This window comes from Cervus elaphus, chromosome 24 (assembly GCF_910594005.1).
Source record: "Cervus elaphus chromosome 24, mCerEla1.1, whole genome shotgun sequence".
In the NCBI taxonomy this organism is placed as follows: domain Eukaryota; kingdom Metazoa; phylum Chordata; class Mammalia; order Artiodactyla; family Cervidae; genus Cervus; species Cervus elaphus.
In genome coordinates, this window is record NC_057838.1 from 18,733,258 (window position 1) to 18,748,895 (window position 15,638).

General features: G+C 41.6%; 1 protein-coding gene across 1 annotated transcript in view; it reads left to right on the plus strand.

The window, feature by feature from the left end:
• Window positions 1-3,637: 3,637 nt before the first annotated feature.
• Window positions 3,638-15,638, plus strand: part of STT3B (STT3 oligosaccharyltransferase complex catalytic subunit B) — a 102,830-nt gene continuing 90,829 nt past the window's right edge. Inside the window, exon 1 of the mRNA XM_043885480.1 lies at window positions 3,638-4,367. Coding sequence (XP_043741415.1) covers window positions 4,066-4,367 — 302 coding nt within the window. The 5' untranslated portion in view covers window positions 3,638-4,065. The remainder of the gene's footprint in view (window positions 4,368-15,638) is intronic.

Below are 15,638 nucleotides of genomic sequence, written 5' to 3' on the forward strand. Positions count from 1 at the left end.
GGACATTATAAGCACCTAATCAGATCAAGAAGTTCAGAGAGATAAAACAATACACCGAAGCTTCATGCACAAACTGGAAACTGTTTTTCTATGTTGGTGAGCTGGAAACTGAGAATTAACCTTATTGCAATTTCTTTCTATGGGTTCCTTTGTGGTTCTTCAGTAATGCATTCCTCTCAGAAGTAACCTCTGAAATATCAGATGTTGGCACATCTGTTGGCTTGATGAGATTTCTCACTGGTTCCCCCTTCCAAAGTTCTTTCCACACTGCATACCAGTAATCATTTCAAAACACACACCTAATCATCTTTCTCACCCCATCTCACACATACCACATCCTACTTAAAGCTCTTCATGGCTTCCTATTACTCTTTGGCTACAACAAAAGAAAAAAAAAAACAACCTCTTACCATGATCCACACCATCTGGCCTTTTCTTCAGCTCCTATCTACTATCTGTGTTGTGGCCATGCTGGTCCTTTTCTGGGTTCCTGGTACTTGTCTCCGCTAGCCCCACTGAGGGCTTCTCTGCCTGGCTTCTCTGGTTAATTCTTTCCATCCTTCTTCCCCTGGTCCATTCACTCTTTTACCTCCAGACCTCAGCTCTAGTGCTGCCTCCTCAGGGTAATATTTTCATCTTGTGTAGATCAAATCCCCCCGTATCTCCCTTCCACTGTGTTTGTCACACTCCATTTCTGATACTTAGTAATGTGCTGGACTTCCCTGGTGGCTCAGAGGTTAAAAGAGTCTGCCTGCAATGCAGGAGACCCAGGTTTGATCCCTGGGTTGGGAAGATCCCCTGGAGAAGGAAATGGCAACCCACTCCAGTATTCTTGCCTGGGAAATCCCATGGACAGAGGAGCCTGGTGGCCTATATAGGCCACGGGGCCGCAAAGAGTTGGACACGACTGAGCAATTTCACTTCACTTTAGTGTGATGGTTTAGTCAACATTCACGTCTCTAGGGCTGGAACCACATCCCTCATGTTCCCTCCTGCATACCATGGTCCACATAGAGCTTGGCATAAAGGTGTTCTGATATAAGCCCCAGGAAGGGCACGGAACTTTCAGTATAATCAACATTCAGTAAGTAAACACTTAATTAACTTTTCACGTAAATTAAGATTTATGTAAAATTGGTTTCTTGGGCTCCAAAGTCAATGTGGATGGTGAGTGCAGTGAAGAAATTAAAAGACACTTGCTCCTTGGAAGAATAGCTATGACAAACCTAGACAGTGTATTAAAAAGCAGAGACATCACTTTGTTGACAAAGGTCCACATAATCAAAGCTATGGTTTTTTCAGTAGTCATGTACAGATGTTAAAATTGGATCATAAAGAAGGCTGAACACCAAAGAATTGATGCTTTTGAACACTGGTGCTGGAGAACACTCTTGAGAATCCCTCAGACAGCAAGGATTTCAACCAATCAACCTGAAGGAAATCAACCCTGAATATTCATTGGAAGGACTGGTGCTGAAGCTTCAATACTTTGGCCACCTTACGTGAAGAGCTGAGCCATTGGAAAAGACCCTAATGCTGGAACATATTGAGGGCGAGAGGAGAAGGGGGCGACAGAGGATGAGATGATGGGATGGCATCACTGACTCAATGGATATGAGTTTGAGAAAATTCAGGGAGATAGTGAAGGACAGAGAAGCCTGGTGTGCTTCAGTTCATGGGGTTGCAAAGGGTTGGACACAACTTAGAGACCGAACAACAAGTTAGCATAGAAGGTTTGGGCTTTGACAAAGAGTGTCACAGACTCATTCAATGAATAACGGAGTCTGTGAGTGAGTGAGTGAAGATGAAGAATAACAGTTTTCCCTGCTGCTTTTACCCTCACAGATACTCTGTATTTGTATATGTACCTTAATAAATTTTCAAGAATATTTCCAGATAAGTGGTCTAATTTGATATTAACAATTGACTTGAAGAGTAGAAAGGGCGACTGCTTGCAGATGACTTGTGCAGTGTTACATGGCTAGTAAGCAACAAAGTGGGACCAGAACCAAGACTTGTTACTTTTCAGACCAGGGCTCTGGCCATTAAACAACAAAAAGGAAGCAAAAGAAGAAAATGCACAACTGAATAGGCAGCATCTACACAAAAGACAATAAATAGAGATTATCCAAATGAATTAAAATAAAAACTATTTATTTTAGGCAGATAGAACCTGGGTTCATTGAACCTAGGCACAAGTTCTCTAAATGCCGGCATGTTAGAAGGTTAGAGCTCTGACTAACAGCGTGTCACCTAGAATTCTGGTACAACAGAACTCAGTTAATATTCTATCATAATTTTCATTAAAATGTGGATGTTTAATAAATGTCGGCTATTAAGTCGTTAGTGGGAAAGTTTATTTCTGGAAACCTTTTCATTCTTTCTTTAATGAGACTATTTATTTATTTATTATTGTAGGCAAAGGAGAGAAAAGTTAATCACTTAGTGGGCTAAGATTACGTAGCTGGATCCAGTTGTTTTACAGAGCAGCCTCTAACGATATTTGTTCATTTAGCTCATATCAGAGCACTTCTAGTCTTAACATATTGTACACACGCTAATTTTCATTGAAATATAGTTTCAATAAAACTTGATTACCCCACTTATATTTAAACTCATTTTGCTTTGAGTTTAGTCTACCCGGTAGGACTATCTTTGTGGGGGCAGGGGCGTGGGTAAACGGGGAGAAAGGTGTAAAAATACAACCTAGACGTGCAAAACTTCATATACAGGAATCCGTAATTCGCTATCACCTGCTAAAAACAGGATTGGGTAATAGTTGAAAGTTCACAGAAAGTTTCACTCGACTGATGGAATGTACGCAACTGTTAACGATTTCCTACATTTGCCCACATTTCCAGAGAATCAAAGTGATCTCTGGTTCAGGAAAATACAAGTGAAAAACGCCGGAGAAAGTCGCGCTTCATTTGCCCCACGTGGTCCTTCCCGAGCTAGGGGCTTCTCCGCCGGCTCCAACGAATTTCCAGCGCCGGCAAACGCGTCCTCGCGCGCGACCTCTGAGGCAGGCGGCGGGTCGCAGCGCGCAGAACAGCATCTGAGCGCGGCCGCGGACGGTTCACTTGACGCGCCAAGTGCGGGCGCCAAGCGGCGGCCGAGCTCTGCGCGCCCGACCTACGCGCCGGGCACTAGGGCAGAGCGCCTGCGCGCCCAGTCACGTGTTGGGCGCTCCGCGCAAAGCGGGTTAAAAGTGACGACCGCGGAGAGCCCGTGAGAGCCTCGCCGGTCCGCGCGGCGCTCCTCGAGTCCCCTAAGCCGGTACTAAGGGAGGCCATCCGGCTGTCCTTTATCACTTCCCACCCTCTCGGCCCGGCTCAGCTCCACGCAACGCCTTAGCACACTTCCTCGGCGCCTAGAAAGACGCGTGAAACCGCCTCTTTCAACTGACAATGAAGCCGTAGCCGCACAGCACGGCCGCTGCGGGCCAACGGGCGCGAGGCCGGGAGGGGGAGGGGGAGGGGAGAGGCGACCGGTTGGGCCAAGCCCCGCCCCAGCTCGCGCTCCTATTGGCCGGCACCAGGGCTCTGGGCCCGCCCCCTCACGGACCTGTCGCATTGTGACAGGCGGAGGGGCCAGTTCCTGTTGGGTCGGGGGCGGAGTCAGAGGTAGCCTGAGCTCCGCCCGGACGCCCGGGGGCTCCTCCTCCTGTTCCTCACGGCGCGGCGGGCGGCGGTTGTGAGGGGAATGTCATTGCCGCTCGGAGCGGTGGAGCCGCCTCCGACTGCTCCTGCTCTTTCTCTGGCGCCCTCGTCCCGTCAGCTTTCGCCGTTGCCGCAGCTGCACTGAGAAGACGGATGGCTAGAGGGGCGCAAGGGCCATCCGAGTTGAGAGAGCGGCGGTCGCGGCCGCTGCTGAGGCGGAGACTCCCCGCCGCCGCCTCCACCCCCAGTTCCCTGGCCTCGCGGCGCTGAGGGCGGGCGCGCGCCGCGCTCTTCCCTCCTCCCTCTCTTTCTTCCTCCTCCTCCTCCTCCTCTGGGTCCCCGCCCAGCACCCCTCGCACCAGGCGGCGGCGGCGGCGCGGAGCGAGACCCGCCGCCGGGGCACAACATGGCGGAGCCCTCGGCCCCGGAGAGCAAGCACAAGTCGTCCCTCAACTCGTCCCCGTGGAGCGGCCTCATGGCCCTGGGGAACAGCCGGCACGGGCCCGGGGCCCAGTGTGCGCACAAGGCGGCGGGCGGCGCGGCGCCTAAGCCGGCCCCTGCGGGGCTGTCCGGGGGGCTGTCGCAGCCGGCCGGCTGGCAGTCTCTGCTTTCCTTCACCATCCTCTTCCTGGCCTGGCTCGCCGGCTTCAGCTCGCGCCTCTTCGCGGTCATCCGCTTCGAAAGCATCATCCACGAGTTCGACCCGTGGTGAGTGCCCGCCGCCCCTCCCCCGCCGCCGCTCCCCCCCACCCCCCACCGCCCGCTCTGCCCGGACCGGCCGTGGGTCCCGAGCTCGGGCGCGCCCCCGCCTGCGGGCGAAGTTTCCCCGCGCGGCTCGAGGCGGGGCGTCGGGGCCCGAGCGGGACCTTGACCCGGGCCGGGCGAGCCTGCCGACTCCCGGGAGGGCGAACGTGGCTCTTCGCGGCCGGCTCGGCCACCGGAGCCCGACCCGCCTCGCGGGGTGCCGGACGGCGGACTCCCCGCCTCCCCACTGCCCGGGGCTGTTCAGTTTCTCGGGCGCCTTTTCGGTTGGCTGGGGTGGAATCGCCCAGGGGGGTGCCCTGTTGCAGTTGGAGGTGAGTCCCGATGTGCCGGAGCCTCCTCTGCTCAGACTCGCAGTTGCACGCTCTTACGTGGTCTCTCTGGGCTCTCAGACGGAAAGGGAAAAAGCGAGGGAGCGAGGTGTTGGAGGAAAGGAAATAATATCCCTGAAAGTGATCTGAAAGCTAGGGACGCTAATTTATTTAACGTGAGATATTGTCAAGAGTGGCTTTTTTTTTTTTTTTTTTCACGGCCCTTAAGTGCATTCCGCACCTCACCGGTCCACAGTTACCTTGGCTTATGACTCTGAGCCAAACTGTCACCCTCAGTATGTTATGCACGATATCCGAAAGCGTTACATTAATTCCTTTATTGGTCTCTGTAGGAAGGTTTGTGGATTAGAGAACAAACAGTAGCATAGTGGATGGAGCCCTGGATTTTAATACTGAAGTTGCACATGGCATCAGGGACTGACCTCAGGTTTTAGGAAATTACCCCATTAAGAGCATTGGCTAATTTATATAATTTAATTCATTGGTCTGTGAATTATTTAGATAGGAAGAGTGCTTTAATTTTTTTTGCAACTTGCCCAGCCTGGGTTAAGTTTCTTGTGGGTTTTATTTTAGTCTTAGTCCTATGCCTTTCAACCAGCTTAATTCATCACCGTTGAGTTAATCTTACTTCCTTATAATCAGACCCGACTAAACTGGTATTTATCGCTGGGATTAAAGAGAGAGAAAATCTTCTTGAGAGTTGCTAAATATATGACTAATAAATATTTGGGGGAGTGATGTTAAAATACCAATTGAAGTTCTGTCACAGATAGAAAAATTGGTAGTGCATCATCTGTTGAACACCAGAGGGGTCCACTCCTGGAGAATTCAATTTACATAGACAATTAACAGCTGTGACATGCTTCCATGAAACGTTTTCAAAAGCATTTTAGAGGTTTTTTTCTTTTTTAAAATAGGTTTTGTGTTATTTGGAATCACAGAAGAAAATAAATTCCTGTGAAGCCTTCTGAACCAGAGTATTCTTAGTCCTAGCTTTTAAACACATAAGCAAGTGAGATAAAAATGAAATTGGAACCAGAAAATGAAAACTGCTAATATGTTGCTGAACAATGTGAAAAGAGAAAGTTCTGTTTTTTCAGATTACAAGAGCAGAAGTGCATGGTTGACCAAACGTTTCGGGTAACAAAAATTGTGAATTCTGTTTTCAGAGAGTATAATTTTTAAAAGCAGAATTTTTATTAGTAACATTGAGGCTTAAAGATTGCAGAGAAATTAACAGCTGCATAATGAGACGATTGGTATTTTTCCTTATTTTGAAAGAAGGTTAGACCTGTGCATCAAGCCAGCCAAAGAGTTTCTACTAAAATTGAATACTATAGTCATGAAAAGTCTTACTGGATTGCTTCACAGATACTTTTTTTTTAATATGGCAAAAAATTAAAAGTTGATTTCTTCCCTAATTTTGAAAATATACTCCAAGGGTTTTTGGAGAATAAAATCCTTTTTTACTCACACAAAAATCCCATTTTCTGTGTATAAGACACATTTCAGAAGCATCCTTTAGCAGAATATAGAACATTTGACTTTGATTCATATACTTTAAAGATATATAAGCCTCAGAAGTCTTAAAGATCTATTTGATGTAGGTGTTCGGCTTACTGATAGTTTTAATGTTTACATTTTATTATATTCTTGGTTAAACATTTATGTTCATAATGTTTGATAATTCTGACTAGTAGTAAATAGCCTTTTATATTAAAGGAATTTCCCCTATCTTTTATTGTGAATGGAGATTTGCCAGTATAAATCTTAAATATAATTCAGATGACTTAATAAGAGAATTTTCAGTCAAAAAAAAAAAAATTCCTTGTTTCTCACTTAGTTTTTCCTGTCATGTCTTTCAAAGAATTCAGGTATCTTATTCTTAAAATCCATTCTTATTGAAAAATTTAGATTTTAAAAGTAGTTTTTCTTCAAAGCTACTAATAGTACCAGCACTTTGATTCTACAAACACTCAAGTATTATACTGTCTTGGGAGTCTCTCAGATTACTGTTTTAACATGTAGTAGTGACATGAACCTTTAATAATATTTGAATGTTCCTCTCAGGTTCTGTACCCACAAACCAATTTTTCTCTGACCTTCCCTGATCCTTTTTTTTTCATGTCTCTGTACACTGGCTTCACTTCTGAGGTCTTTTTAGTGAAAAGTTTACTTCCTCTGTTTGATTTTAAGTTATTTCTATAAATTTTAACAGTGGTACTTACATTGTGTAAGACTATAGTTAGCTGCCAAGGGTGACTCATTGTCACAAAGTTATACTTGTTTTTTAAAAAGTTTGTCACTCAAGTTATTTTATAAATCTTACCAGTTGTTAGAAGGGGTGGTATGTGATGTTCATTAATATTTATTGAATTTTGAAGTACACCACACTTTTTCAGAACTTCACTGCCTTTTGCGTTCTGTTCACTGCTTCACTTTAGTAATTTTCCCCCTTATCAGTTGAGTTGATCATACATGAGGACACAGTTTGAGAATTTGTTGTTTGTACTTGGCAAACATTTGGTTGACCAACTTGTTTAACAACACCTTATTTTATCTTTTTATTTGGCGCAGAATGTAGTTTCTACTTATTTTTGTTGTAGCTGTTAATACTTCTATATTAACCAAATGCTTTTCCCATATCTATTATCTTGTTAAATTGTGGTAGCTTTTCCCACAGATGCAGTGGAAAAGCTCCCTATAAAAGAGTTGCTCTTTTCCCCTGCCTGCAAGGTTGGAAAGGGGTTCTCCCTGGAGCCCTGGAAGGAGAATTCTCTCAGCCTAAGTTTTGACTGCAGTTAACTGTAAAAGGGTGGCAGGGCAGAAAGCTGCAGTTTATGGAGTGGAAACTTGGGAGGCAATTTTTCATTGAAACTTTGGTATAAATAGGTTAATTTGTACAAACATTTTCAGAAGAGTGATAAACCTTTGGAACGTAGGCTGTTTGTAAGTTGGGGACTACTTCCTGTACTTTGAGGTCTCCATGTTTTTCTTTACTTGACAGATGACAAAAAGAGGCTATTGACCTCAGTTCTGAAGATGACAAAATGGGTAACAAAACCAATTTTAGAACAGAAATGTCACAAAGTCTTAAGTCTCTTTACGGAATCATTAGCAACAGCAATCCAGAGGCCCTTCAGAACAGGTATACTGTCACTGATTTCATTGTAATTTAAAACTTTTCAAGCCTTGAGCTCTGGAGATCTTTCCACTTGTAAGAATACTTAGGGAGGAGGCGCAGGAAGTGTGTGGAGCTCCTGGGTTGGATGAGGGGATTGGACCTGCTCCCACTGGCTGAGTGTGGTGGCTCCTGTAGGTAGTAATCACAGGTTTCCTGAGGCGTCTCATAGGTGCTGGGGAAGTTAGGCTCTGTCAGCAACCACTCTGGAACTTTTTTCTGCCTTGATTCATGTACTGAGGGCCAACTTGAACAAGATTGCACACCCGTTACTGCCATAAGCAGTTTGCACAATGTTGGTCTGAAAAACTTAGATTAAGGAATTGCATTCTAGTTTCTGACCCAGCTATTATGAATATGGGCAGACTTGCTAGCCTGTCCATGCTTTGTCTTCTCTGATTTTTATGCTTTCAATAAGTTTTGGGTGCTTTGTGCAGTATGAGAAAGTTGTCTTCATCGTAGGATCTTCTTATGAATCAGTGTATGCATGCTCTCAGAAATAATGGAATGATTAATATTCTCAAGTGACTGAAACATTTTTTTCCCTCATTTTGTTTACTTTGAAAACTAAATGCTATTAGGAAAAGACAATACTGCAGTTAACCTGAATTATAAAGCACTGTACAGTTCAGCAGCTCAGTATATTGCTTGATTGTTATATTATGAAAATTTTCAAGCATACAGAAAAGTTGAAAGATTTTTACAGTGAGCACTCATACTGAACATGTACATTCTGCACTTTGTTGTTTAGTTGCTAAGTCGTGTCTGACTCTCTTGTGACCCCGTGGACTGTAGCCCACCAGGCTCCTCTCTGTGGGATTTTCCAGGCAAGAATACTGGAGTGGGTTGCCATTTCCCTTGCCAGTTAGTATTTACTTAATTTGCTTTATCATGTCTTTCTATCTGTCCATTACTGCTTTTAAATCCTGCTTGTAGGATACTAATAATACACTGTAATGTGAAGAATGTTATCTTTGTTCCTCAACTCTGTGATAAAGAGGAGCTCTTATCTCTGGGTAGCATTCATTTTCTATAATACTTGAATATAATGAGCATAAATACCATTTATATGTCATCTTCAAATTGAACTGCAGGTTAGAATCAGATTCAGTCATTCTGGGTTTTGGTTAGTAGCTCACCTGAGTACATTATAAGTGAGTGGTTTTAGCCCAAGTCTGTTAAACAACTTGAAAGTGAAAAGAAAGTGAAGTCGCTCAGTTGTGTCCTACTCTTTGCGAACCCATGGACTGTAGCCTACCAGGCTTCTCCGTCCATGGGATTCTCCAGGCAAGAGTACTGGAGTGGGTTGCCATTCCCTTCTCCAAAGTTGAATCCTATGTCTCAGGAGAAATTCTGAAGGTATTGATGTTGGTTTTATAAGATTTAGTTTTTGTGGAACTCCTAAACTCATTTGAATTATTAGAAACCTTTTGTTGGTGAGCCTGTGCTTATTAGGAGGTTTTGTTTTTTTTTTTTTTTTTAGCGTTTTGGCTGTGCTCCATTGCTGTGCACAGACTTTCTCCAGTTGCGCTGCGTGGGCTTCTCATTGTGGTGACTTGTAGAGCACAGCCTCTAGAGCGCAAGCACTCGGTAGTTGTACATGGGCTTAGTTGCTTCTTGGCCCATGGAATCTTCCTGGACCAGAGACTGAACCCCTGTCCCCTGCATTGATTGGTGGCTTCTTAACCACTGGACCACCAAGGAGTTTTCTGATGAGTCTTATTCATGCTCTTTTTTTTTTTTTTGCCATGTTTTATTCACATGGAATGTGTAATTGAATATTATGTATGATTGCAAAAGTGGCTTCTCTCAGTCCCTGCAATAAATTGAGAAGAAAACATTTTCAAACAATGTAGAACCCACAGTTGTAACACATGGGCAAAATTAATACTTTTGAAAGGGAAAAATATCTAAATGGTTAACCTGCTTTTCCATCTTTACTCCTTCATTTGCTTAATCTTTATTCTGGTGGCTTTTTTTTTTTTTTTTAAACTTCTTGCTCTTTTTCTGAGAGGGTTTTTATGGCCTTACTTTTCCAGGAATTTAGAAATTGACAGAACGTGTGTGCTTAGTCGCTCAGTTGGGTCCGACTCTTTGCGACCCCATGGACCCCACCAGGCTTCTCTGTCTATGGGGATTCTTCAGTCGAGAATACTGGAGTGGACTGCCATGCCCTCCTCCAGGGGATCTTCCCAACCTAGGGATCAAACCCAGGTCCTCCTGCATTGCAGGTGGATTCTTTACCGTCTGAGCCACCAGGGAAGCCCAAGAATACTGGAGTGGGTAGCCTATCCCTTCTCCAGGGGATCTTTCCAACCCAGGGAGACCCAGCGGTGGAACCAGGGTGTCCTGCATTGCAGGTGGATTTTTCACCAGCTGAGCTACCAGGCAATACTATAAGATTAAAAGAAAAATCTGTTAGGGGAGGGTCAGGGCTGGAAGAAATAGGAGCATCTACTCAAGGCTCTCATATCTTAGGTAAATGTAGGTTAACTGGCGTTTGTAGACTTGCCAGGAAACCAAACTACTGTTTGGAGCCTTATTTCTTTGGAAAAGGACTTTCATGGTTTTCAATGAGCCTTATTTCTTTGGAAAAGGACTTTCATAGTTTTAAATGAAAGACATTTAACATATTTTGGAATATAACCTGTATTTAAGTTGGTAAATATCTTTATGTTGTTCAAGTTTGTACTATTTTTAGAAAAGCAGATTTCTAGGAAAAGCTGACCATGTCATCTGTGACTTTTCTTTCTTTGGAACTTAATATTGCAGGGTAACTTGAATGTATGTTCTAAAAAGTGATAAATGCTTAGTTTTTACATGGTCTTATAACTCGATTTTAGATCTTAGAATTGAAGAGATAAGGTAACATCTTTTATTTCAGTAGATAAAAGATATTTCAATGCAATATTACTCTCAAAGATTGAATAATACAGGTCTGCCTGTTCTCCAAAATCTGTCCTTTTTATTACATCTTTTGCCTCCAAGGCAGGATTAAATGACAGCGTCCTCCATTTAATTTATGTTTTTTAATCAGCCACCCTGATTAAGTCTTAACACATTGGCCTATCAAAATGCCTGGGCACACACAGTTCCTGTTCTAGCTAACTACACACTCACTAGTTGGATGATGGCTAATTACTTCGTTTGTTTTGATGTAGGGAAGAGAGAAGAGTTGATGGTGGCTTAAGGTTGTTATACCCGAATGACTAGGCAATTTTCAGAGAGGGGCTTTTAAGGGAATTGCTGAATGAGAGGGAAAAATGATTGAATCCAACTGAATGTTTTCATTTAGATTTGTCTATAAAAAGTTAAGAGAAATGAAGTTGGAAGTATTAAGCCATTCCAGTTAAGGGAATTATGGTCATTACTGTTCAGTGGCTAAGTAGTGCCTGACTCTCTGCTCTTGGAATTCTATAGTCTAAAGGACTTTTTAAAGAGTTAATGTTGGTCAGCTTGTCTTGTTTTCAGGACAAAGATCCTGGCTGCCAGAGGACTGGAGTACTCTTTCTAAGGTAGTATAGTTGTGGGTTGGCCAAATTCTTTTGTATTTTCTTTGCATTTGTGTTTGCATTAGAGGAAGTGTTTTGAGAAGTTGTTCGGAGATTGTTACTTCAAAAGATGAGGGGAAGTTAGTGTCTACCTTCACTTAAATCGACAGTCTGGGAGATGTTCGCAGTTCAAGTTTAGCTATGGAAATGGCTTTTGTGTGAAGTTTGACTCTTTTAGAACTAATGATTTTCAAAACTGCATCAGTTATCTGTAATTTCTGTAAGTTACTAGTTTCCATAGTTTAACTTTTCAAACTTCTATTTTTGATTTTTTCTTTATTCTTATCTCAAGGGAAATATTAACCGCAGAAAAACATCAAGAAATTCTGTTTCTGTTAGTGAAGTACTAGCGATTTGCTGATAACCAAATTGGTAATGTTTCTTTTGGAATTTCCTTTTAATTTCTTTTTCATGCCTTGCAGGTTCATTAGCTATTCTCAAGTAGTTAAAGATTTTTCTTCATACTGTGGATGTTCTTTTCTTTAGTGATATCTCGCAGTCTCTCCAACCTACAGATGACTTGGACTGAATTTGGTTTTTAAATTTAAATCATTGGATTCTGTTTTTTTAGATAGATGGATAGATAATATTACAGCATATACTGTTTTTCATACTATTTTAAAAATTAAAATATAGTAATTTATAATTGACTTCTAAAATGCCAGTATATGCATACCTTAAATGTGCTGCTAGCCAAAACCTGGAAACTCACTTGTGACTATCATGCCTTTTTAGTTTTTTTAATTGAAGTAAAATGGACATATAACATTAGTTTCAGATATACAACATATGATTTAATATTTGTATACAATTTGAAATGATCACCAGGGGAACTCTAGTTAACATCTGTCAATCACCTTATATAGTTACCCTCCCCACATTTTTACTGTGATGAGAACTTTTTAGATCTACTCTCTTAACAATTCGCGCTTATTCTTAAAACACCGGTAATTCCTGTTAAGTAGAATGCAACTTGTTTAAGTAGTTTTTATTATTAAACTAGTTATTAGACCATCTTACCTGTGTAATTCATAGAAAAAATAATGGAGTACAGAATTACTGGAAGGTGGAGTTCTTTTAGTTTTTGAGATATTCTGAAAATGTCTTAAATATTTACGTAAACAAAAGAAACATTCTGTCAGTGAGAAGATATTCAGCTTCAGTCTTTAAAAATTTTTTCTCTTATGGTGAAACACATTCTGAAAAGTATAGAAACCTAATGTACAGTGTGATGACTGATTATGAAATAAACACCAATGTGACTATCACCTCCATCATCAAAAGAATTGCCCCCACTGGGACATCCCCTGGTGGTCCACTGCCTAAGACACAGAGCTTGTAATGCAGGGGGCACGGGTTTGATCCCTTGTCAGGAAACTAGATCCCGTGTGCTGCAACTAAGACCCAGTGCAGCCAAATAAATATTTTTTTAGGAAAAAAAAATTGCTGCCACCTCAGAATTCTTGTTGTGTGCTTTCTCAATCCATCCCCCGCCCCACCGCACACGTGATAGTAATTACATTCTGCTTTTTCTCCTAGGTGGTATAATTCTGAGTGCATTCCTAAATAATATAGTTTTGCCTATCTTAGAACTTTAGAAAAATGAACTTGTGGCTTTTGTGTCTTGCTTTTTTTGTTGTTGTTCATCATTGTAAGATTAATCTTCAGTGCTTGAAGGGTGTTGAGAGTATGTCGGAAATAAGGTTTGACAATAATTTGATTAACCATACTTTTCAACCACCTGAGGAGGTTGCCTGCTCTTTTGCATCAGAAGTATCTGTAAGACAAGTTTTGTTTTTTGTTTTTTTTTTAAGACAAGTTTTTTTAAAGGTATGGGGAGATTTAATCTTTTCAGACAGTAAGACTACAAAGAAGAGGGTTGGGGGGGAGACATCACTTTCAGGAGACAAATGATAATGAGATAAATGCGAAATTATTGGCTTTTTAAACTGTAGCTTTTGCCAACTGTTGTTCTTTTTAAAGTATATACACTAAAATTTACATAAGGAAAAGTTGCTATAGTTCTTGAAAGAGAATGTTGAAAGGGAATCTGAACTACAGGAATTTAGGAAAACCCTAAGACTGGACTGTTTAATGTATTAATATTTTTGTAGAGGATTGTTGACTCCAGGTTGTTTGTGATTTTGTGTAGATATTATGGGCTCTTGAATAGCTTTCTTTTCTCTGAGTGTTGTTTTCATGTTGCTTTCTTCCAGTCTTCCATGGCCACCACTTTTATTCTTTTCCCATATTGTTACCCAGCTGGGTTCTTCAGGCTTCCCTTGTATCTCAGCTGGTAAAGAATCTGCAATGAGGGAGTCCCAGGTTCAATCCCTGGGTTGGAAAGATCACCTGAAGAAGGGAAAGGCTACCCCCTCCAGTATTCTGTCCTGGAGAATTCCATGGACTGTATAGTCCATGGGGTCGCAAAGAGTCGGACACGACTGAGTGACTTTCACTCTGGGTTCGTCAGTCAGTAGAAATTGATAAAAGGCCTCTTTAATCAATAGATATTGATAAAAGGACTCCTGCAGCAGGAGGGAACAGAAATAAGTAACCGGGTCCCTCGCTTGCACCCTGCAGAGGGGTGAGCTGGTCCCTTAGGGGTGATGATAGGATTGGAGGGTCGGGTCAGTTGGGTGGCTTAGGTGGCCTTCCAACCCATTGATGCTGTGTGCAGGGATAATATGCAACTTGCTTTTGGTTCTGGCACCTCAGAAGTAGCGGTTTTTTGGCCTTTTTGTATGGTGTTTTTCATAATTTGCCCCAACCTGCACATGCACAGAGTTATTTTTAGTCCCTTGTAGTTTCTTTGTATTCTGTTGCTCAGGGAGATGTTTGTCCATGTACAAGTGCTGTAGGAAATGGTCCCAGGTCCCAGCCAGTTTCAATATCTTTTTTTCTTTTATTGATTTAGTAGTTATCTTGGTCTTCAGGAAGAATATGAGAGGGGTGATAGTAGAATCCTTTCAAAAGCGCCTTGAGGGGATAAAAATTTTTTTTCAGAGAAAGGTAAAGAAGAGGTTGTTGATCTTTATGTAGGAACTTAGTATTTATTGGGGTGTGAGAATTTGTCATGAGTTAGGAAGTGATTTAAAGATACTATTGGAAATGTTATTCCAGATTATGAGCTTCTAATTAGCAGTTCTTAAGTGAAGCAATAAACATGAATGCTTCTAAGGCATTTCTGTTTATTAGTCAGGATGATTTTGATCAAATTTAGTGGTATTTTTCTGCTGTGTATGGAACCCAGCATTAGTATGGAACCCATGCTACTTGAATGGATAACAGTTGGTTTCTTTTGTGAACAAAAAAGACTGTATAGTTAATTCATTATTAGTTGAAGGAGAATATAAATCTGTCTTTCTTCAAACTTCAAATTGAGCTAACCAGTATTCATAAAGAAGATGTATGTATTATCCTTTCTTCTCCAAATCCCATGTAATGCATGCCAGAGAGAAACTTTGAATTAGGCTCTATTTGTATAATGGTTCAACTTAATGATTTAAGCTATTTTAACACCTTCAGTGTTTCTCCTGTGAATTCTTCAGGGAAGTAGGGCTGTTTTTCTAAAGAAAATGTATTAACTATTAGGAAATGCCCAGCATACTTCTTTCAGAAATAACAATCCAATATAGTTTATCTGTTTTATGTGAGATTTAGGTACAAGCTTATTTATCCCAGTATAAAGCAGACTTACTTCATTTAAATTTTGTTTATGACTGTTCATTTAACTAAATAGGCCAGAGCCATTTTGAAGAAGATTTTAACACCTGTAATGTAAAAACACTTAAGGAGACTTAAGTTATTTCTTCTTTGCCTAAATTATTATTGACATATTGTTGTGGTGTTGTGGTGCTCATTTCCCCCTCTAATGAATAATAATAATTTATAATTTCTTATTACTATTCAAAGACAAAGGAAGATCCTTAAGAACTTCATCTTCCTAGAATATCTACATTGGGAGCGTAGCAAATGTTCAATAATGATAACCACATTTTATGTTTTGGTCATGACAGTGATGGAACAAGAAGTGCTTATTGTGTAATACTTTGATAAACTTTGGCTTTGACTGTGCTGTCAGGAAAATCATGTGTAGTTGGGATAAAGTGCTTTATAATAAGTCATATTTGGTCTAAATCCTCTTCTGTGT